Source organism: Lepidochelys kempii, chromosome 10 (genome assembly GCF_965140265.1).
Source record: "Lepidochelys kempii isolate rLepKem1 chromosome 10, rLepKem1.hap2, whole genome shotgun sequence".
Lineage (NCBI taxonomy): Eukaryota > Metazoa > Chordata > Testudines > Cheloniidae > Lepidochelys > Lepidochelys kempii.
In genome coordinates, this window is record NC_133265.1 from 10045782 (window position 1) to 10068889 (window position 23108).

Here is a 23108-nt window from a genome sequence, read left to right on the forward strand (position 1 = left end):
GGCTTCGATCCGCGCCGCCCCCCCAACCCCCGCCGCTCCCTCGGCTTCGATCCGCGCCGCCCCCCCAACCCCCGCCGCTCCCTCGGCTTCGATCCGCGCCGCCCCCCCAACCCCCGCCGCTCCCTCGGCTTCGATCCGCGCCGCCCCCCCCAACCCCCGCCGCTCCCTCGGCTTCGATCCGCGCCGCCCCCCCAACCCCCGCCGCTCCCTCGGCTTCGATCCGCGCCGCCCCCCCAACCCCCGCCGCTCCCTCGGCTTCGATCCGCGCCGCCCCCCCAACCCCCGCCGCTCCCTCGGCTTCGATCCGCGCCGCCCCCCAACCCCCGCCGCTCCCTCGGCTTCGATCCGCGCCGCCCCCCCAACCCCCGCCGCTCCCTCGGCTTCGATCCGCGCCGCCCCCCGAACCCCCGCCGCTCCCTCGGCTTCGATCCGCGCCGCCCCCCCGAACCCCCGCCGCTCCCTCGGCTTCGATCCGCGCCGCCCCCCAACCCCCGCCGCTCCCTCGGCTTCGATCCGCGCCGCCCCCCCGCCGCTCCCTCGGCTTCGATCCGCGCCGCCCCCCAACCCCCGCCGCTCCCTCGGCTTCGATCCGCGCCGCCCCCCAACCCCCGCCGCTCCCTCGGCTTCGATCCGCGCCGCCCCCCCAACCCCCGCCGCTCCCTCGGCTTCGATCCGCGCCGCCCCCCCAACCCCCGCCGCTCCCTCGGCTTCGATCCGCGCCGCCCCCCAACCCCCGCCGCTCCCTCGGCTTCGATCCGCGCCGCCCCCCCGCCGCTCCCTCGGCTTCGATCCGCGCCGCCCCCCCAACCCCCGCCGCTCCCTCGGCTTCGATCCGCGCCGCCCCCCGAACCCCCGCCGCTCCCTCGGCTTCGATCCGCGCCGCCCCCCAACCCCCGCCGCTCCCTCGGCTTCGATCCGCGCCGCCCCCCAACCCCCGCCGCTCCCTCGGCTTCGATCCGCGCCGCCCCCCAACCCCCGCCGCTCCCTCGGCTTCGATCCGCGCCGCCCCCCCGCCGCTCCCTCGGCTTCGATCCGCGCCGCCCCCCCAACCCCCGCCGCTCCCTCGGCTTCGATCCGCCCCCCCAACCCCCGCCGCTCCCTCGGCTTCGATCCGCGCCGCCCCCCCAACCCCCGCCGCTCCCTCGGCTTCGATCCGCGCCGCCCCCCCAACCCCCGCCGCTCCCTCGGCTTCGATCAGCGCCGCCCCCCCAACCCCCGCCGCTCCCTCGGCTTCGATCCGCGCCGCCCCCCCCAACCCCCGCCGCTCCCTCGGCTTCGATCCGCGCCGCCCCCCCAACCCCCGCCGCTCCCTCGGCTTCGATCCTATTAGCCAGGAGTTACTGACTCACACTTTCCATATTCTAAGCCCCATCACGTCTTGCTGTAGCTGAGCCCAGAAAACATGAGCCTGCTCTCTCTCCAGGTTTCCTGGGCAGTGGCTGACATTGCCACATTGGCCTCTGCCACTCCCTGGGGCTCGTTAGTCCAATCCATTGATCTTAGACTTTTGGGGGGGGGGGCAAGTGGCACAGTCTTCATATGAGGGAAGAGTTAGAGGGAAGTGCTGGTACCCAGGAGCTTTAGGCAAGATGCACCCACTAGGGGGAGGGACAATGAAGCCAGAAGATAGCACAGCCGATCAGCCAGGTGGATCTTTCTGTGCGTCTCTCCTTTCCTGCAGCATGTGAATGTGACACATTGGAATGGAGGTTTCGTCCATCCCCCACCGCTGGGAATTGGATGGTGTGGTGCCGTCTTTAATGACTAGAGCCGTGGTTCTTCCCGGGGGTGGGGGGCCGAGAGCAGGTTTCAGGGGGTCCACCAAGCAGGGCCAGAATTAGACTCCCTGGGGCCCCTGGGAGACAGCAGAAGCCTGACTGCCAGGGGCTGAAGCCAAAGCCTGAGCAATGTAGCTTTGGGGTGGGCCCCTGTGGCGTGGGGGCCGCAGGCAACTGCCCGGCTTGCTACCCCGTAATGCTGGCCCTGGCGGGGTTATGCAGAAAAGCAGTTATTGTGGCACAGGTGGACTGTGGAGTTTTTATTGCATGCTGGGGGGGGGCGGGAGGGGGCTTAGAACAAAAATGGTTGAGAAGCCCTGGGCTAGAGCATGGGTCATCCAACACTGGCCTTTTCTCAGTGACCGGGAACAGTGCAGAGCTCTGGGTCCCTGCGGCGGAGTAGCAATGGGTTTGTGTCTGCCGCAGTTCTTCCTGGGTATTTATCCTAAGCTCCCCCTGGCCTCCGCTTTGAGAGGGAAGCGCACGCTGACTGTATGAGAGTAAAGGAGCCCTCTGCTGCCCTGCTGCATTATTTGCCGGGTGGCTGTTGGGACCAAGAGCCAGACCAGGAAGAGCGGAAGGGAGGGAGCCTGAGTTTGTGCGTGGCTGGGATAGTCTAACCCCGGCCCCATTTCCGTAGGCCCGTGCTGGCCCTGGGAGTGTGCCAGCCAGACCAGTGCGATCGCCCCGACTCCATGGGCTGTGCGCGCCTTTGGCTTTGCACCAGCCCTGGGAGTTTACTGGGGCTGTCTTGTGGGACGCAGGGGCTGGGAAGCCCTAGCGAGCTGATATCTCAAACCAGAGGAACCTGCACGCTGCTGTGCGGGATTAGTGCTGCTAATCCCCTTGCCTGGAGGGGGGCAAGGAGGTGTGGAGAAAGGACACGCTTGTTTTCACAATCTTGTTAGCAAGGAGGGGGAGGGAGGTGCCAGTTTGCAATGCAGCCTTTCCCTGTCTGTGCCCTTCCTGTCTCACCGCCCCCCATCCCCCTTGTCTCGCTCCCTTTCTCTGTGCCCAAAGGGCTGCAGGTCTGGGTAGAAGTGGGGAGTACGTGGTGGCTCTGGGCTCCGGGGAATGTCCTTCCCGCTCCAAGGGGTGTAAGCAGCCTGGCCCGCTCTCACGTCCACACGCAGGCATTTGTGGGGTTACTGTTAATTAGCAAATGTGTGTAAAGTGCCGTCAGGGCTCAGTGTCCCTGCCACCCCTCCCCTGTGGAACTCCTCGGGAGGGAGCAGTTCTCGGGTGGGGAGTGACAGGAAATCCCCCTGCCTCCACCCCTGCAGCCAGCACGCGCAGTCCCAGGCCCTGCGAGCACAGCCGACTCCTGGCCGTTGTCCTCGTCCTCACGGGGTGCAGCTCCCTGCTGCAGCAAGAGGAGGATACCTCAGATCATCCCCTGCTCCCAGCCGGCCCCAGTGGGTGCCTAAAGGGCTCTGCGTTTGGAGCATTTCCTTGACTTTCTTGGCGGCTGCCCCAGCGTGAAGTCCTGGGTTGGCCGGGGAGGTCCTTGGAAACCAGCCAGCAAGAGACTGGCCATCCCGCCGTTGCAGAACCTTGGAACGATTGGGGGTACCAAAGAAGGGAGAGGCGCACTGCCATGCCAGCGCCACCTAGCTGAGGGGGAGTGTAGGCAACATGAACACTGTGGGCAGGCCATCGTTACAGCACACTAATGCCCTAAGGGGAACCCTTTCCGGGGTCAGAGTGCCACTTTCCAGTTTAGCGCCGACTGCTCAGGCAGGTGTCCGCCCAGGGAGTTATACCAATGTAACTACAGCGTTAGAATTGTGCTGGTAAGTTGCTCCATGTAGACAAGCCCTAACTAATTCCTAATCGCTAAAGCTTTGGGACCCACTGATGTACCGAGAAGAATCCAGGTGTAAACCTGCACCTGTCTGTGCAGCTGCTGGGGCAGTGGACCACACTGAGCTGGGGCTCCTGCATGACAGTGCGCCCACAGAAAGGCTGGCTTTACCTGTGGGTGGGACGCGCTGTGGTCAGGACACGAGACGGGGACTTGGAAACTCTGGGGTCTCTGCCCAGCTCTAACGTTGCTTCCTCCTGTGACCCTGGCCAAGTCATTTCCCCTCTCTGGGCTCTGCTTCCCCCTGCTGACCAATGGGGCTAACAGCACTGCCCCAGGCCCCAGGAGGGGTCACACTGCTGCACTTTTGCCCCATGTTCAAGCTCTTAGGCAGAAGTGACTAAGTCACCTCCCTGCCCCCAGTGGAGGTCAGATACCAAAGTGAGGGGCAACCTAGATAGCTAGAGGGCCAGGCTAACGCTCCGTATTTTTCTCCTTTTAAAGAAAGACGTTCCCACCAGCCAAAATGCCCCCGAGGTGCCCGAGAACACACTCACCTTGCCAGCCCTGGGGAATTCCTTTGGCCAGTCGGATTACAGACACCCAGGTAGCTGTGTGGAGGCAGAGGCTGCTGGGAGCCCTCCGCTCCCCACAGACATGAGCCGATCCCCCCGAGACTATTACACCAGTGAGCCACAGCACCAAGAAAAACTCAAGCATCTGCAACTGCCCTGCAGCCTGGGGAAAAACCACCTCTCCAAGGCCAGCGTGTTGCCAGTGGATCCCTCCTGCTTACTGACCCCTCCCAATACGCCTCTGAACTTTGACCCTGGATGCCCAGAATCCCCTCAGAGCACCAGCTGTGGGAAAGTCATCCAGGACCCCAGGAAGGATGGACTCAATGGCACCAAAGCCACCACCCCTGAAGGTACCGAGAACCTTTCCTGCCCTCAGATCCTCAGCGCTCACATGTTAGGCTCTGTCTTGCATTGCCAGTTTCCCTAGGAACTGCTTCCTGTAGGGACCACAACAAGTCTGGTTCCCCAGGAAACAGACTGGGGGTCAGACAAGCATGGCAGCCAGGAGAATAGAGCATAATCCAGCACCACTGGGCCTCCGCGGCCTGGCCTCTTTGCTTCTTGCCACAGGGGAAGGCTTCGTGGCCTAACCATCAGCAAGGCAACGATTTAAAAACATACAAACATACAAATGTTTAGTCAATTTCACAGCAGAGGTATGTGGAAAAAAACCCCCACAGTCAGGGAGGGGTCCCAGCCCGGGGGTGGGAGGGGTTGGAGAGCGAGCTCACCCCACACCAGCAGGGGTGGGTCCGGCTCCCTGCTTCAGTCATTGAAACCCTGTGTGCTAGGCGGCACCACCCATCAGATTTGGCTCATCCGCCCCTCTGTCTCCATCTATGGTGGGGCGGACGGCCAAAAGCAGAATTGTAGTGCGACCACATGAGTTGCAATGGCTGGAATGGGGCCCAGAGGAGCCGCAGCTGCAGGGCTCACGGACTGCATGAAAATTCACGATTACCGCGAGCAGCGTGACCTCTGCGCCGCACTCTAGCCTGAACCATCAGGTGAGCAATACCTGCATGCCCCGGCCCCAGCTGAGGTCAGCTTAACCTTTATCGTCCCAAGCTAGATACACCGAGCTCCGTCCCAAAGGCCTGGCTGCTCTGGGGGGGCTCTGAAGAGCCTTGGATGCTTTCTGTAAGAGCAGGCTCCCTTGGTCAAAGCGCCCCGCTCCCTTCCTTCCTGCCCTTTGCTATTAGCCAGTGAGCTGCCGCCCTGCAGCCCACCAGTGAGTGCCGTGTGTGCACAGACTGTGAAGTGCCTTCGGGTTCAGAAGATTTTGTAAAAGAAAGAAGATTTTATGACCTTGCTCCCAGAAGCAAGCAGAGGCCTTGTGCATCCATTTCAGACCTTTGTAGGGACACAGTGGGTGCTTGGCATCTAAATCCCACTGCCCCTCCTGAAGAAGCAGCAGGTAATTGGTTTGCATGTGTGAACCAGTGTCCAGTAGATGGAACTGAACAGAGGCAGGAAGGGATTTGCAAGACACCTGGGCATCAGGGGGGCACTCCTGAAACAGCAGCTAGTTGAAAATCCCACATTTTGCACATATTGGCAGCTGCGTTTCTCGTGGCCAATGGCAGGGTGATTATGCCCATGTGTTTATTTTTAAAACCAGTCCCTCTCCCGCCAGCTGTGAGCCAGGAGAGGAAAGGAAAGGCCAGCAAATAGAAGCCAGATGTCAGTACGACTGTGTGCTGTAGACAAAGCACCAAGCAGAGCTGGGTGGATTTCATTAGCTGAGCCCCAGGAGCAGCCTGTATCCATGTGAGAAGGCAACACTCCAGGAGTGTTTTATAAGGTCATTATAGTGGCCAGGAGGGGAAGCCAGACTCTCCTGGCTGACTGGGCTCCTCCGTATTCATGAATGCAGCGTGGAGTCATGGCCAGCTTGAGCCTTCATTGGCGTCATGTACCAAGCCGTAGCCAAAGCCAAAAAATTTCCAGTTCTGCAAAACCCAACCTGCTGGAGGAATTGAACGGCCTTTGCTTGTTCTCGTGCCACCATTTATTCTGAGAACTCTCCAGCCGCTGAGAAAAACTTACCCATTAACTCCCGAAACCCTGCAGAGCCGTTTAGGGCCAGATTTTCAGAGGTAGCAACCCAACGTGTCATTTTGTGCCCTCAGGATTTGTGCATCCCGGTTTCTGTATGTGCAGACATTCAGCCGGGGCCGGGCAAGCAGGCTTTGCATGTGCACAAGCCAAGGACCAAAACCTTATCCAAGAATCAGTGTGAGGGCAACACTTGGCGAGACCCGTTTGAGCTTTTCCGGCCAACAGGCTCTGGAGCTCTCCAGACAGGCCCGGGGGAAGAGGGCAGAGCTCTTTTGCCAGCCATCCTGCCGCTCCCAGGCTCATCCATGTTAGTTCCCAATGTCTGACGTTCTAGACTGACGTTTAATGGATCCTGCAGCCACCAGGCTCTCCTCTCTAGGCCGAGCCCCTTGTCTAGAAGCACGTTCTGCCATTTTCGTTGTCTGCCCCAAGCTGTCAGGGCTAGTGCTAGCCCATTGCAGGCCCTAATCAGGAATATTTTTGTCCCCTCTTCCCCCCAACACATACTAATAACTAATACAAGACCCCCTTGAGTTGCTCCAGGCCCTAAGCAATTGCTTGGTCTGCTTATGCCGAGCGCCGGCTCTGCCTGCATGAAGTGCCGTTGCATTGGCACTTTGGCCAAGCCAAAATGAAGTGAGCCCGCCCTCCCCGCCAGATGTGCTGCTGGCAAGCACAGGGGCACTCCAGGGAGCCTGGCTGATACGCTGCTTATTTCAGCGGTGATTGCCGGCGGGGCAAGAAAGGAGGAGCTCTGTGCAGAGAGGAGCAGGCTGGGTTGGGTGAATACTGGAGGAATATTTGTCTGACCCTTTGCATCTCTTTGGCCCCAGGGTGTTCTCCGATGCCCTACGACTATCCCACGCCAGCTTCCTCCAGTCGCAGCTCCGCCACGGATGATTTCTGCTATGTCTTTGTGGTGGAATTGGAAAAAGGGCCCATCGGGTTGGGGATGGGACTGATTGATGGCTTGGTGAGTACATCCTGCTCTGCCTCACAGAATATTTAGAACTGGGCTCGTGCTGCAGGGAATGTATTATATGAAGATGAAAAGTGATCTGTAAAGCTAATGCCGCATGTATGCCCTATAGCTTCCTTTCCTGTGAAATCTGACCAAGTGGTTGCTTGGATTAATCTCTGGGGTGAATGCAAGTGCCGTGATTTCTTAGGTTATTCTGATGGATCCTAATAAATCCCTGTAAGGAATCAGATCTCAGACACCTGTTAGCTCAGACCCAGCTGTAAGGCTTATATCAAAGCTGCCCCAAGGCCTGTGGAGAATAGATGAAATTAAATATGCCCAACGCTATTGCTAGAGTCCTTTGCGGAAGAAGGATGCAAGACTAAGGAAGGCCTTTCCTACCCCGTCACAAGTGATAGGTGAATGTCAAAAAAAAATCTGGCCAGATGCTGGCCAGGTGGAGGACCCCCTCCCAAGAGCTCATTGCTGAGTAGGAATGAAATGGTTTGTCCTGCCCTGCATTCACAGCACATACTCAGAATAGCCAATGCTGAGTGCAAGCAGAAAAGTCACAGGAACGTCCCTGCTCTCCTGCGCTAGGGGTTGCAATCTGGTTTAGCGCAATGGGTCACTGTAACTGGGGCCTTTCTGAGCAGTGCATTAGTCAGTAGAAAAATAAGGCCTTACCCGTAGTCCTAACTGTATTTCATGTGCACTCAGTGAGGGAGCTTTGTCCTGCCAGAGGGCAGCCTGGCTTGTTGATTATGCTCCTCCCAGAATTAAAATGAACAAGGGAAGTGTGGCCAGCAGTCTCCTCTGTCCACCTGGAGGTACAAACAGCGCGGAGGGCTGCCCTTCTTTCCGCGTGGATTAGAGCGCTTCCGTAGCCCAGGGCTGCAAACACCCAGCTACTGGACCCCCAGGAGGTCCACAGGCAGCAGTAGCTGCCAGGCCCTCAGAATTTCAGCCAGCTGCTTTTCCTCCTAGCTCTGCAGCAGCCTTGGCCTGTTGGTACTGCAGAATTCTTGGAGCAGGTCATGCGACTCCCACTGAGCGGACAAAGGAACTAGGGCACGTGTTTGGCATCTTCTCAGGCTGTAGGAATGCAGAAGCTGGGGGAAGTCACTGATCCTAGGTCTTCCTTTGTAGGTGGTGGGGACAGACTGCAAAATCCATTTCATGCACACACACCTCGTGTTCCCTTGCAAAGTCATCTGCACTTGGAAAATGTTCTGCAAGTGCCTCGCCCTTGCTCACATAGATTCAGCTCCGCCGGCATGAGCAACCTTGGGCCCGGGCTGCTATAGGTGATTGAAAAAGCAACCCAAACCCACCCCACACCGTGTGGTACCATTTTCAGAAATGCCAAAGTCCCATTTTCAAAAGCGACAGACACGCGGGAGCTTACTAAAGGTCCGGGGCCCTTAGCTGCCCCAAAGCAACTTAAAAAGGGGACTGGGGCGTGGAAGTTGTTCAGTGGCTCTTGACAATTGCACCCGGTGCCTCGTAAGCCTGCTCCAAGCAGGAGTTCTAAATGCCTGCAGCAGCTAGTAACCCAGTGGACACAGAGGCTCCCAACACGGCCGGCCCAGAGCTGTAGAGTGCGAGAAGCTGTGTAGCCCTTTGTCTTGTGCAGAACCTGTCTCACCACTGCCTTCGTACTGACCGTTATTTGTTGACAGCACACCCCTTTGAACTCTCCCGGCATCTACATCAGGACCCTCATCCAGGGCAGTCCTGCAGCCTCAGAGGGCAGACTCTCCATAGGCGACCGCATCCTGGCTGTTAACGGCACCAGTCTGATTGGAGCAGACTACCAGAGGTAAAATAAAAAAGGAAGAAGCCGGGGTGTGGGAGGCATTGAAGGCTGTGATGTATGTTGCAAAAGAGCAGGCATGGCCCTACTGGCGTCTTGGCCCAGTACTCAACAGCGCAGGAGAAAGTCATTGCTAGACCCTTCTCTAGCAGCTGCAGGCATTTTAAACTCCTGCTCAGAGCAGGCTCACAGTCTCCGAGGTCCTCTTGCTCCTGGTGATGCCTGGGCTAGTAGCCATGTGCTTAGTACACAGAAGGGAGTGTTCTGTACCACAGGGAACGCAGGAGAGCCACCATGTGGCTAGCAAAGTGGCACCAACAACGAAAGTTTGTGAGAGAGCCAGGGAGCCAGGAGTTTCAAATAGCAACTGCTGGCAAAAAGCATGTGTCTGGTGAAAAGATCAGTGCTCTCCTGCCAGAGTGGGCAGGTATTTCCCTGCCCTGGAGTCCACCTGCTAGAGCAGTACACACTCCATCCCTGTCCACCACCATGCCAGGTAGTATGACCCTTTCAAGATAATCCCTCAAGTGGCGTTTCTTTGAACTGTAGCCCAGGTCTATTCAGTTGGAAGGAGCAGCACTGGCCTGGCCCTTAGAAAGCCCTGGCTCCAGGGAATGTTACTTTGACTAGAACAGCTCTGCGCATTGCAGGAAATGCTTGTTTCTTATAAGTGATGTTGCTCTGTGCGGTCTGCGACCCTCATGGGATTAAAAACAATTCCAGAGGAGAAATAACCTCTGCTGGTAGCACTGACCATGCAGATGGTGTGTGCATCTCTGTCAGTGATCCAGCTGTCAGGGGAGAAGAATGGCATCTTGTAAGGGGAGCAAGGAGCAGCCTAGTGTTGAGTATCACCCTGAGGGCAAGCACCTGGCTGTAGCCCAGCTCCAAACTCACTTAATGCTTCCAGGGGACAAGTAAATTAAAGCTTCAGCCCCTCCTGACTTTCTTTGATGTAAACAAAGAGCTGGACAGCAAGTGTAAGGGGGAGATAGGACAGAACCTGATTGCTAGGGAGCTGGAGGAGGTTAGTGCAGGGGGGAGATGAGTAACTGTAAACCCCCACCCAGCAAGTAAACATCAACAGCAACTACCCAGAGGAATGCAGTGAAGCAGCTGCAACCAAAAAGCCTGGCTCTTGGGACCTTGTCTCTAAAGCCTGCCTAGCACTTGCTGTGCCAAGGGCGAGAGGGGGATGGAGCAGGGGGAGAGCCTCCAACAGGACTGCCAGCCCAACCCTTGCTCCGCAAGAGCTGACTAGAGGGATCCTCAGTGTGTCACACCAGCCAGCCGCTGCTCTGGGTAGTGAGCCTGGGGCCATGGCATTAACCTCCCTGTTCCTGTTGTGTGGTCTCTCCAGTGCAGTGGAGCTTATCCGGTCTGGAGGGAAGAAGCTGCGGTTTCTGGTTGCCAAGTCTGACATGGAAATAGCCAAGAAAATCAGCTCCAGCTCACCATCGTCCTCTTAACGCTCACGTTGCAAGGGCCTGGCCGTAGCCCCCTACAAACGAAGCTGCCGTCAAGGCCAACTACACGAAAGCTGGTGGGATGGGCAGAGACTGTCCGTGGAACACGGAGGATCCAGTGTGAAATTGCACCATTCCAGGACTAAAGAACTGTTCTCAATTTGCTTTTCAGGCTGTTGGGTATCTCTGTTCTGCTCTGCCAGGGTCAAGGGAGGACACTGCTGAGCGAGTGAGGGAGGGGGCTTTACAATCCAAACGCCCCTCCGCTCACAGGTGTATCGCATGGGCTCATTTTACAGAGTTGTCCTTCCCCCTGCCAGCCTGAGCATGGGGTTTCCATAGCCCCCTACTTTGCAGAGGACAGATCCCATTCCAGGCAACGTTCTCTTCGGCTCAACCGAGCTTAGGAACAAGCTATTCCATTCCTCTGCACCCAGAGGGCGAGGCAGGGCTGGTGCCTGACTGGCAGTGGGGGCCCTAGCGGCTGCTGTTGCAATTGAGTTACCTAGCACTGAGACCTGGGAGATTTTGAGCACCTAGTGATTAACATAACAATTACAGTTAACATAGGCCAGAACTGCCAGGGAACATTTATTACAAACCCCAAACAGCTGCTTTGCTGGAACAAACTCAGGTTCCTGGGCTGTGAAAGGTGGCAGCAAAATGTCACCCTCTGGCCCTTCAAGCTGGATTCCTGAGGTTCATAGAATATCAGGGTTGGAAGGGACCTCAGGAGGTCATCTAGTCCAACCCGCTGCTCAAAGCAGGACCAATCCCCAATTAAATCATCCCAGCCAGGGCTCTGTCAAGCCTGACCTTAAAAACTTCTAAGGAAGGAGATTCCACCACCTCCCTAGGCAATGCATTCCAGTGTTTCACCACCCTCCTAGTGAAAAAGTTTTTCCTAATATCCAATCTAAACCTCCCCCACTGCAACTTGAGACCATTACTCCTTGTCCTGTCCTCTTCTACCATTGAGAACAGTCTAGAACCATCCTCTCTGGAACCACCTCTCAGGTAGTTGAAAGCAGCTATCAAATCCCCCCTCATTCTTCTCTTCTGCAGATTAAACAATCCCCGTTCCCTCAGCCTCTCCTCATAAGTCATGTGTTCCAGACCCCTAATCATTTTTGTTGCCCTTTGCTGGACTCTCTCCAATTTATCCACATCCTTCTTGTGGTGTGGGGCCCAAAACTGGACACAGTACTCCAGATGAGGCCTCACCAATGCCGAATAGAGGGGGACGATCACGTCCCTCGATCTGCTCGCTATGCCCCTGCTTATACAAGGTTGGGGGTGCCTGAAGTACTAATAAATAACAGAACAACTGGGGTGCAGGAAATGACTTTTACAGGGACAGGCTTTAGCAGCATAAGCTGATGCAATGGGCTGTCATGGTGGAACGGATGCGAGCGTTACATTCACTTCCTCCAGGGCCTGGCAGTCAGTTCACCCTGCCCTAGTGTTGTGCCTTGCTGTTGGAAGGCTAGGACCACCCCCTCTGGGCCCTGCGCTGGAAAGGTCCTTCTCCTTTCCTCATCACCCCGGCGTGGGCTGCTCCCCGGCTCTAGCATGGGCCCTGCTGCACAGGGGAATCTAGTTTTAAACCTTCCCTAAAGCTGGCCCTTCAACAGCTTCCAGTGACGTTGGCCTGGGGAGAGGCTGTCACCCTGTGAAGCCCACACTTGAAAGCAAAGCCCCCAGCCAAGGTGAACTAATATGACCTCTTGCTTTGGTAAAGTACTCACAGGGGAACAACCTGCGCTGACAGTTTCACAAAATGGAGACATGGCTGCAACCCAGGCAGAGTGGCTGCTCTTACGTGTTCTTGTTGGCTGCATGGGTGATGCCTTATCCGCCGCAGGGGCAAGCCCAGGCTCTTAGAAGGACAAAGCTGGGGCAGTAATCTTTTTTACTGAACCAACTACCGTTGGTGAGAGAGAAAGAGACAAGTTTTTGAGCTACACAGAGCTCTGCTTGAGGTCTGGGAGGGGCACTGCTAACTCCAAGATTGAACAGACAGTTTAGCATAAGTATTTGCCTCATATTCTAACCATTCAAGGTGAAGGGGCCTGTTAACACCCCTGTAGTCATATAGGACCAAAAAAAGGGGGTGGGAGGGGGGTTATGGAATAAGCCATAAATCCTGAGCAGGCAGCCTGCAGCTCATTAGTAAGTGAAGAAGTCAAACCTCCCCCACATAGATCTAGGGGCATACTTTTGACGGCACGGCTACTTTTGCAGCCGGACTTGACTAAGTGCAAATGGCAGCAGTTAGATGGCTAGTAGCCAGGTTGCAGGCCCCAGCAGGTATGTAGCTCTGTGGGTAGTTGAGTGTGGATACCAAATCAGGGGTAGTTTTAAAAAGTGTAGCCACTGCTGAAACATACAGGCAGAGCTGGGGAGTTGCTCCATGGACCTGAGTCTGTCTCTCATGCACCATCCCATCTTCTGCATACCTCAGCTGCTCAGCAGTGCCTGCTACGGCCATGCTGATGATGTTAAACAATGCCTGGCCTTGAAACAGACATTCCCCCTTTTTGGGAAGTCAGTCACAGCTTTAACAGCTTATTCCCAAGAGTGCACACACATCACTCGGCTCTCTCCTGCCAACAGGGTGCCTGCTCTACCAAGGGGGGAACTGTTTTAAGTGTAAGTATATTCTTCTGGGCTAGTGCAGATGAGCTGTGTGTGGGGTTTAGCAAGCGCAGAGGGAGAACCCCCCCCTCTCTTACTCCTGCACTTTGAAGTCAGTGGAAAAACCTCAGACTAATCACTGTAAGGTGGAAGTGCAGCATTAGCCCACCCACCACACCGCAGGGTTCTGTGCAGCCTCACGGACAAGGCATCTAAACCCACATTGCAAGCTCTCCAGGCTGACAGAAATAACCATTCAAGGCTAGTGCCTGGCTTCTGTGCTGTGGCATTCTCTTGCACAGCAGCGACTGGAGATACCCTTTAATTGTAACAGAAGCAGGTAACCACACAAAGGCAGCTCAAGGCTCTGGCTGCCTTATTAACAGTCAAAAGAACAGTGAACATTAGCTTGACCTTCCTCCATTGAGCCCTGGGATCCCCCCACCCATCCACTCCATACCCCTGCCAGCTGAGGGCTTCAGAGACAGGCACAAGAATGGCCCTTCAGCCTCCAGGAGATCATGGTATATCCCCCCTACAGCCACACTTGTCCCAGCCCAGGGAGCAAGAGCCTGAGTTTGCAGCATGACAAAGCAGGGCCAGCTACGGCTTGATTCAGCAGTATCAAAGCAAGCCAAACATACTGCTATCCAGCTTTGCAGCTCCCCCCCCAACCCATAAGGAGAATAGCATAATTCACCCCACAGGAGAAGTGACCAGCCTCCATAACTGGATGGGAAGCACCAAGCAATCAGCCCCCAATTGTCTTTCACTAATATTATAGTTAGCGCTAAATATTCCTATTGCCTGAGTGCAAAGTCAGAGGGCACATGCTCTCTGCCAGCAGCAGAAAGGGGCATGACCACTCCCCTCTCTTGTTAATACTGTACATCTCTACAATGTATATAGTTCTAGTGCAGACATGGAACAAAGACCAGGGCCCACCTGGGACAGGGCTGCTATGTTCAAGGAGTTGTTCGCGGTGTGAAAAATAAACTGGATACAATAAAACCTCCCTAAGCTCCATTCTGGTGGCAGTGGTTTGGAGCCTGTTTGGGCCTTGCCAGGTTCAACTGAACTTTAGAACAAAAAGGGAGCAGGGGCAGGCCCTCGCTTACCTAAATCATTTCCACAGGTTGCCTACACTTCCCGCCATTTCCTGGCTACAGGACTTGGCTTCCTGCTCTAAGCACCTGTTACAGGCAGAGAGAGCAGAGCTGGTGGGGGAAAAGCAGGAGGAGTCACAATGCAGTCAGAGCAACGGAGAAGGAAAAGGCGACAAGTAACAGCTGATTGGTAGGACAGGGCAAAGTGCCCCTCAAGGGACTTGCTTTGGAGATGGCCCCCTGGATTTTCAGAACCTTCCAGCCCAGAGCTCCTTTGGCTGCTGCCATGAGCTGCGAAGGGAAGCAGGCTAGGCCCTCAGGCAGGCTGGGCCTTTGGCTAAGCTTTCTTGGAAAACCCCAATTCACATACACTAGCCAGCGCCCTTCCCCTGTAGCACCAGGTTGTCTGTTTGGGGTGCGTGCTGCTTCTGCCTCATGGGGGTGATGTCACTGGTCTCCCCGGGCGGGCCAGGACCCGAGTCCCATTGCAGGAACACCGAGGGGAGTCAGTGGAAACACTTCCTGCTGCAGGGGCCAAGGGCAGAACAGCCACCCATGAGAGGAAACAAACAAACCACATGGTCAGGCTCGAAGACAGAAACCGTCAGCTCTGGTTATTCCTCTTTTCCGCCATTTATTGCCCATTTCCAGGAAGGTGCAGCTTGGAGCAGAGCCTCATCCCTCCTCCTTCCCCATATTCCGTTAAGCGAGTCAGTAGCAGCAGTATTAGTCAAAATACAGCACAGAGCCAGCCAGGTCTCGTCAGTCAGAGCTATGCAGTGGACACTCAGAAATGCCATCACCTCACCCTGGCACGAAGCCAGTCCCCCTTTCTAAAAGCCGGCTAGCCGTCTTCATGGCGAGAGGCAGGGACACGTTAGTGTCTCGGTGAAACCGTGGGCTGGCAACCTCTGCTGATGGCGTCAGCACAAACTGAGCCACACTGGGCATTTTCAACAGGTTCATCAGCTCAGCAGCCCGGGTCAGGATCTCCTCACTGTCTTCCTCACTGTACACCGAGGCCATGGCAGGGCTCTGAACAAACGCTCTCATCTTGGACAGGAACAGGGTCATCCTGCAAGAGGGAAGGACACAGCCTTGAGCCAGCAGGAGCTTCAAGAGAACAGCTCTAGACTCATAAAGCTCCTGCCTCAAAACCACCACTCTTAAATCACTTCCTAGATAGAGCCTAGAGGTGAAAGCACCCTCCAGCCCGAACCACATCCCCTCCATCACCAACACCTGCCGGGTAAAGCTGTGAGCTTCCTCAATGGTAACACTACCCCCTCACTCCCTTCAGTGCCTCCTGCTGGGAGTGGCTGGGATTACACACTGCCGACAGTACACAATAGAGTATCATAGAATATCAGGATTGGAAGGGACCTCAGGAGGTCATCTAGTCCAACCCCCTGCTCAAAGCAGGACAAATCCCCAATTTTTGCCCCATATCCCTAAATGGCCCCCTCAAGGATTGAACTCACAACCCTGGGTTTAGCAGGCCAATGCTCAAACCACTGAGCTATCCCTCCCCCCCGAGCTATCCCCCCCCCCCCCCCCCCCAAGTCTCTCTAAACACTATCCAGAAACATGCACAAACTGGTTGCCTGGCTGCAATTTGGGCTCCTCCAAATATACTTTTCTATTGCTTTCACAGTTTGTCTTGTTTCAATTCCCGGGTTTTTCATTAAAGCTATTTAGCCAACAGGAATACAGCAACAAACATTTGCTTGGTAACCTGGCTGAACTGCACACTCAACCCTGACCTGCTGCCCGGTTTCACACCTGGGGATCAAATCTTGGCTGCGCGATGCCAGTTTGGTCAGCGTTGTCATGAGAACCGTGATGACACGGGGTGAGTACATGGGGATGCTGGCCGAGGGCCGGAGTTGCGTGATTTCAAACAGCATGGCCTCCAGGGCTTCAAAGAACTTGTTGATCTGCTCCACGGTGCACCTTTTGTCGTATGACACAGACATGTACTCTCCAATAGCCCAGACCTGCAGCAAGACAGGCAGAGAAGTATACAGACCTCTTGGAGAACAGTCTAAGGAAGTGACAGATGAGATTAGTTTGCACCAGAGGAGAGAAGACAAGAGGAAGTTTGTGAAGAGAGTCCTCTGGTAGCCTGCAGAGAGGGCCACAGGTAGGGTATCAGAGGCAGGCAGGCTCCACCTTACCACGTAGGTGAAGATATCCTCTTTGTTCCGGATGTTGCTGACAGTTCCTGAAAACTCCAGAAGCTCCTTGGACAGTTCCACTACCAGGGAGGGGTGCAGCTTACACAGAAGCACCAGCTGAGAGCTCAGCACTCTGCCAGGAAGAAGGGAGAGGGCAATAGCTCAGGAACCAACTGCCTGGCACCCACACAGATCAGAGCAGACTGCTCACCAGATTAGGCAACCCCAATGGCCCACTAGTAAGGGCCTGCCCCCAGACAGGAGTCTGCACAGTGACTACCAGTGAGTGCCCATGTGTGAATGGCAAACAAGTGCCTCAGTGCGGGACAGTGGTTGCAGATGTGCTGCGATCAGGGTGTGCATGACACCAAAGCCCTGACCGCAGTGCCCAGTGGCTCCAGTCCCTGCAGCTGTTTGTCCAGAGGGCTCAGCCCCAATACTCTGGTGTCCATGTGCCTGTGACCCACACGGTTTTCTCGACCAAAGAGAGGGAGCTGTTGATTTCACTCCAAGCGTGCCAACCGCAGGGCACCATGTCACTGTGCCCTCCGAAGACAGGCCATGCAGCAATTGTGGCAAGGCTGGTCCCTGGCTACCCTTGGAAAGCCAGACCAGGGCAGTGTGCTGTGTAATCCTCCTCCTGGCAATTCTATCCATTCTCTCCCCTTCCCAGAGGTGCCCATACTCACCTATGGACATCAGCCTTAAACGCCGGGATCTCGTAGAGCTGCTCACTCCTCTCCAGCAGCACCAACACCAGCTGGTTTATCAGGGGGCCGTCTGCAAACTGGAGATGGAGAAGCATTTCCTTCAGCACCACCACAGCCTCCAGCCAAACCCAGAGGGGATTCGTGGAGGAGCCTGGCAGCCTGATCTGAGTGACACAGGGTGCTGGGCAGAAGCCTTGCACTTGTCCTCCTGCTGCCCACACTTGGAGAGGCCTCACTGGTCAGCAGCTGCTGCTGGTAGCAGCCTGGCAAGGATTTCAAATAATGCTGAGCTACTGCAGTAAGGGCCCTTTTCCACGAAAAGGGCCTGCCCAGCCACCGCCTGTTCCTAGAGGTTCACTCCCTAAAGAAACACCCCCCACAATCCCAGGAATTTCCTTTATAGATTCATACACCCACTCAGGGTCCTGGGAATTTTCACCCCCCATTAAGGCCCAGAGCAAAGGGAAGAGGGCACTGTCCCGGAGTGAGCCAGAACCCAAGCCAGAGGGAGTTTAACCCTTTGGTTCCCATGGATATTCTTCCCATGACAAAGGGAACATCAGAGACAGCGACACACAGGATGGGAACTCCCCAGTTACCTGTCTGCAGGGAGCCCTACCTCTGCCACCACACCGAAGTAGAGCCGCAGTAAGACAGGGATGGTGTCTGCACACTGCACAACCCGTGGACAGTTGGCCATGGACCCCAGCAGCTGGCGAAGAGGAGCCAACCTGTTGACAACAGACCCCAATATCACCATCAAAGCAGCTTCCCTGAAGAATCCCGGCTTCCCAGCCCCGCCCTTTTTCTCCCTAAGTCGTTCTGCTTTTGAACACCTTGCAAAACTGAAGAGGAGAGGGAGACGTATGCCACATTCTAGCTGTGACTGTACTCAGGAGCCAGTACACAGGAGCCAGCCTGGGAGCAGACACACGAGTCTTGCACAGCAACCCCAGCTCTTCCTCTGCACAGAACCCTGCCTGCAGTGCTGTTTCCTCCTCCTGGACCCCACAGTCCTCAGGCAGCTGTGGGATGGGGAGTCACAGCATCCCCATGCAGCTGAACCCGACACTGGCGGCAGCCTCGTACCGCTCAGGGGGGTCTCTGGGGGTGGTCTCAATGCGGAGGAGATACTGAAAGGTGCTTCTGTAGAGCGGGTGGCGGAAGGCCTCCAGGCAGCTGGCTGGCTTTGCAGCAGGATCCCAGGTGGCTCTCTCAGAGATGGGAGCAGAGGCAGATCTAGTAACGGACACACACAACACAAACTGAAGTAATGGGAACACAGCAGCAAATTGGCTAGGTCGCAGTTAGAGGAATGTCAAGGCTGAAGGGCCCCCAATAGCTGATCAACCCCCCAGAAAGTTCAGGTTTCTTTCAAATAGTTTCCAACAGTGAAATGGTTCTCGGGCCTTCAGAACAAGAACAGCAACAGGGTTAAAAAGCAGGAATCTGCGTATAAGAAATGCTGGGTAACAGATGGGAGCTCAGGCAGACTGCACCCTTCCTCAGGAGCTAGGCATGAGGCTACTCTCCCAGCACTCTCTCCAGTTGGCTCAGCAGCATGCCCTGGCAAAGTCCAAAAGGGCGACTCCAGGCCCAGCAAACCCAGTACTCCATAATGACCAAAGTCCCCTCTGCCAGCGGACCGCTCCAGTGCGAGTCTCCGTGCTAAGCCTTCCCGGAAGTGCTTCTATACTCCGTGGATCCCCAGGGCATGTGTGGGGTAGCGAGCCCCAGCTCCCTCTCTGCAGAAGCCAGTCACGCTCGTCTTCCCTTCCACTCTGACATGACCCTCCCAGGAGAGAATCTGAACTTCATGTCTGCCCGAGAAGCTAACAAGGGCAACAGGGCAGGACATAAGCAGGCCTGGCAGAATTTTTATTTTCTAATCATTGAAATGGATAATATCAATGTTTAGTTTTAAGGTTTTTTTGTTTTTATTTTTTATCCATTCAAATTTTCACAGTTGCAGGAAATTATCAGGGTGGGTGTCAGATAATAATTACTGAATGACGTGTTGGAGACTCAAAAAGTTAACGCTTTATAACTGTCAAAACACAAAATATACACAGTAAATATCCTTAAATCAAACTCTAATCAAGCGGCATTTTTCTGACCTTGCCTATATGTAAATTTTGATCGTCATCGATGGAAATATTTTTTTCACCAGTTTGTATGTATGATGAAATCAACATTTACCAATAAAAATTGAATCCTTCCGAGCCTAAATGTAAGACTGGCTAACCGAGACCACCAATTCTGGCATCCTCTCTCTGCCAGTTGCCAATACCATGTGCTCCAGAGGGATGGGCATCTACCAATTGCTCAGAGGTGGACATGGGGGAAGGGAGGGAAATTCCTTCCTGACCCCTAACAACAGTCAGCCTACTGCTCAGAAGCATGAGACCTGACTGTCCCTATCTTTGCACATGCAGCAGAACTACAAACATTATTGGTCAGGTGCTTTCACAGCCCCATATAAATCCAGCTACGGTAGCTGCTGCTCTGAACTGATGCGGTCCTGGGTGTTCTTTGGGTGTGGGGCAGGCATTTCAAGCAGTTAGTTCTGGGTCAAAGAGTGGGTCAGGACACAGTCCAATGTCAACACCCTGCTAAAAAGTGAGAGGAGGGGAAGGTGATATCACCTCAGCTGGATGTCCAGAGCAGCCGCCAAACATGGCAGGTCAAGCAGCAAGTGAAAGATCTCGATGGCTGTGTCAGCACCAAGCAGAGGTGGCAGAAGGTCCATGAACTCAGAAATCAAGGCTGGGCTATTCCATGCTAGGAGCTGCAGGGAAAAACAGGCAGAGACTTTCACAAGTAGCTAGCAGTAGGTCTGCTTCTCTTCCCCCCTAACTGGGCTGGATTCTCCCACCTCAGAGAAGGCAAAAGCATGTTACAGGGGCAAAGGGAGAGGAACAAAATGCACAGAAATGTGGAGTGCCAGGGCAGTTCAGCTCTGAGACCCCACAGCCAGAGTGAAACATTTAGAAGCGGATGATCCAAGTCTCTCACAAACCAACACAGCAAGTTTTACCGCATGGAGAATTTGCTTCTAAAGGCGCTCAGGCTGGCCCAGCACAGAACTGGATTGACCTCACAGCCTCCACAAAGGGGGTTTGCAAGGATGCGACAGGAGCTCCCAGCGGCCACCTGCACTGGGGTGGATCTCAGAACTAGCAATTTTGAGTCCCTAAGCCTTAATGCAGGAGAATTAACCCCCACCCCAACCAGGCCCTGCTGCCCAGGGTGTTGTCAGACTCCAGTGAAGAAATTAAAGGGTGCTGTGGACAAACTAGGAAATGCTCCATCCCACAAGACAGTCATTTCCCTGGGATAGAGCCCATTGACACCCTTTCTGCTACAGTTTGGTTGCCAAGTCCTTACTCCCTTGCCCACCCCCAACTGCTGTATTACACACCCAGACGCCTCTGGATCACAGATGCTACTCACAGCCTTTCATGCCCTGATGAACCATGTAAACATATCCAGAACTAATCCCCCACCACAAACATATTTTAAACTCCGCTTGTGAGTCCTTCCACACCTCAGCCTGTCAGTGATACATGTATGGCAATGGGCCCCAAACTGTGAGGCATGCCCTCCCCATGGGTGCGTGGAGAAATGTTCGGGATAGCACACAGAGGGGCCCGGCCAGCCCCCATAGGGGGCAGGGCAGGAGCATCACCCAGCCACAGCTCCGCTCCAGCCCCGGCTCAGCTCTGGCCCAAGCTGCAGCTCCACTCCATACTCCTGGGGAGAGTTCTGTGCCAAAAAATTAAAAATTCTGCACACAAATATTTTAAAATTCAGCAAAATTCTGCATGTTTTATTTGTTAAAATAATTAATATAATCATGTTAGTTTCAATTATTTTGGTAATTTATTTAAACTATAGTACAATGGATAGAGAATGGCAGTGGGAAGCACTGGAGGAAATCCCCAACCCCCCTTTGTCTAATAGTAATGTAGCTAGTATTGACCCTTCACTTCTAGTTATTAGTCAACAAATATATGCAGCCATATGCTCAGTGTTACATCATAGGCAACTGAAGAGCAAGTGAGGGCTGGGGACTCAAACTCACAATGTATATTGGCTACTGACCATCTCCAGAAAGGTCAGTAGCAAACAGTTCATAGAGCACATTTTGATAGGAAATTTTTTCAGTCCAAAAATTTAGACCAGTTCTAAGCACTAAAGCACCATAAGCATTTTAATAAGGTCATACTGTTCTTTATAATAAGGCTCCTTTACACCACTCTGGCAACAAAAAGGAGCCTTACAATTTTTTACACATGTTTTATAATCTTGAGGGGAATTCACTAAGAACAATGGGAACAATTCATTAAGCAGGAAACCTGCTACATGCTCCTTTGCTTGAGGGACAGAGCCTGCCCCACACTTACCTCATCAGAAACATCCCAAAGCCCTGGCCCTCCATGCCGAGCATGTCGCAATAGTGAGCAAGAGGGAGAGTGTCTCTCTCAGGCATGACTGCCCTGCCCCACCCCGGTGGTGATTTACATCTCTACCAGCTACTCTGAGCGCCCAAATTAACCTGCCTACACTGCTCTTGCAGCTTCCCAGTCAGAAGTAATTTTTCTGCGGGGAAAAAAAGAAATCTGCAGGGGCCATGAATTCTGCGCATACACAGTGAGGCAGAATTCCCCCAGGAGTCACTCCACTCCTAGTTCAGCTCTGTCCCAAGCTGCAGCTCCACTCCACCCCCAGATCAGCTCTTGCCCCAGCCCCACTCCACCCCAGCCACAGCTCCACTCCACTCCATCCCACCCCACCCCCTGTTTCGCCCCCAGGCCAGCTCCACCTCTAGTCCCGGCTCCTCCCCCATCCCAAGCTCCTCTGCTGAGCCAACTGTGCAGCCATAGAGAGGGGGCGCAGTCAGATTCCATTACTGGTAAGGGGGAGTGCAACAGGAAAAGTTTGGGCACCACTGTTGTACAGCCACCCCCTTGAGCATTAGGGGCTTTCATTCCAAGGACACATGAAGTGCGTGAAGAGCAGTGCTTGACCCAGCCCCAGCCCCCATACCTTGAAAAGGTTTGGGAAGCTCCGTCTGAAGATGCTGATGTTCTCTGTGAAGAACTGGATGTTGTCCCTGCAGAACTGGATAAACTCAAAGGCCACCATTGGGCTGTGGAAGAGCTGAGCAGGAATCCTGGTGAACAAGTGCTTGTAAACTGCCTCCGAATCCACCGCTGCTGTCTCACCTGGGAAGGAAGGCCCACTCAGGAACTCAGCCCACCCAGCAGCCACCCTTCAAGGGCTGGAGATTTTACAGAGTGGCTTTTGTAACATCAAGACCAAGAGCAATAGGAGAGGGCGGCAGTGCAACTCCTGGATCTCCAGCACTGGGCTGCCCAGCTAAGAGCATATTCAAAGCCATACAAGCAGCACCTGCTGCTGGGGAGGCAGAGAGAAAGAAAGCAGGTTCAGCACTGCTGAGACAGTACAGTGTTAGATACACTAGCCTAGCACATGGTCAAAGCTAGAATAGTAGTAGGAAGCCATGGAGAGGAAGAGTATTTCAGTGCCTAGTGATCCAATCCTGCCACTCAAACAGAGGCCTGAGTGAGCACACCGGTACCGCAGAGACTCCCAAAGCTTATGGAGGCTGGGGGAAGAGGGCACGACAGAAGCAACATCCCAACCCCCAGAAATCCCTGTGAGCAGCTCTAGAGAGGAGAGCATGTGTGCACTGTCAGCTTACTGTGGTTCAGGAAGAACTGACCAATGGGCAGCAGTGCCCTGGCATAAGCAAGGTCCCCACTGATTCTGCCATGCAAGATCTTCAGGCAGGAGAGCGTCCGGTACACATAGTTGGAGTCCTGCCTGCAGATAATATCCATGATAGTGACAGCCTCAATGAGACACTGCACAAGAAAGTACAGCAAGATCAGAACTGTGCAAACAACTCCACCACCACAACCCTCCCCCCTGCCTCTTTTGTACTTACGGCTTTTTGCAGGTCCCCATCTGGTTTCTTCAGGGCCCCT

At 54.8% G+C, this 23108-nt stretch overlaps 2 protein-coding genes across 7 annotated transcripts in view; one reads left to right on the plus strand and one right to left on the minus strand.

Moving 5' to 3' along the window:
• Positions 1-15678, plus strand: part of RADIL (Rap associating with DIL domain) — a 75375-nt gene extending 59697 nt beyond the window's left edge. For 3 of the 4 annotated variants that reach the window (XM_073361933.1, XM_073361932.1, XM_073361934.1), the window contains 4 exons: positions 4087-4510; positions 7055-7194; positions 8865-9004; positions 10359-15678. In XM_073361933.1, coding sequence (XP_073218034.1) covers positions 4087-4510; positions 7055-7194; positions 8865-9004; positions 10359-10467 — 813 coding nt within the window. In that variant the 3' untranslated portion in view covers positions 10468-15678. Of the gene's footprint in view, positions 1-4086; positions 4511-7054; positions 7195-8864; positions 9005-10358 lie in introns of those variants that run through there. The other variant, XM_073361935.1, reaches the window with a different exon arrangement.
• AP5Z1 (adaptor related protein complex 5 subunit zeta 1) overlaps positions 14822-23108 on the minus strand; it is a 28815-nt gene continuing 20528 nt past the window's right edge. For all 3 annotated transcript variants that reach the window (XM_073361937.1, XM_073361938.1, XM_073361939.1), the window contains 10 exons: positions 23069-23106; positions 22823-22985; positions 22144-22322; positions 19740-19882; positions 18184-18333; positions 17714-17825; positions 17074-17171; positions 16385-16517; positions 15990-16204; positions 14822-15282 (listed from right to left, as the gene is read on the minus strand). In XM_073361937.1, coding sequence (XP_073218038.1) covers positions 15012-15282; positions 15990-16204; positions 16385-16517; positions 17074-17171; positions 17714-17825; positions 18184-18333; positions 19740-19882; positions 22144-22322; positions 22823-22985; positions 23069-23106 — 1502 coding nt within the window. In that variant the 3' untranslated portion in view covers positions 14822-15011. The remainder of the gene's footprint in view (positions 15283-15989; positions 16205-16384; positions 16518-17073; positions 17172-17713; positions 17826-18183; positions 18334-19739; positions 19883-22143; positions 22323-22822; positions 22986-23068; positions 23107-23108) is intronic.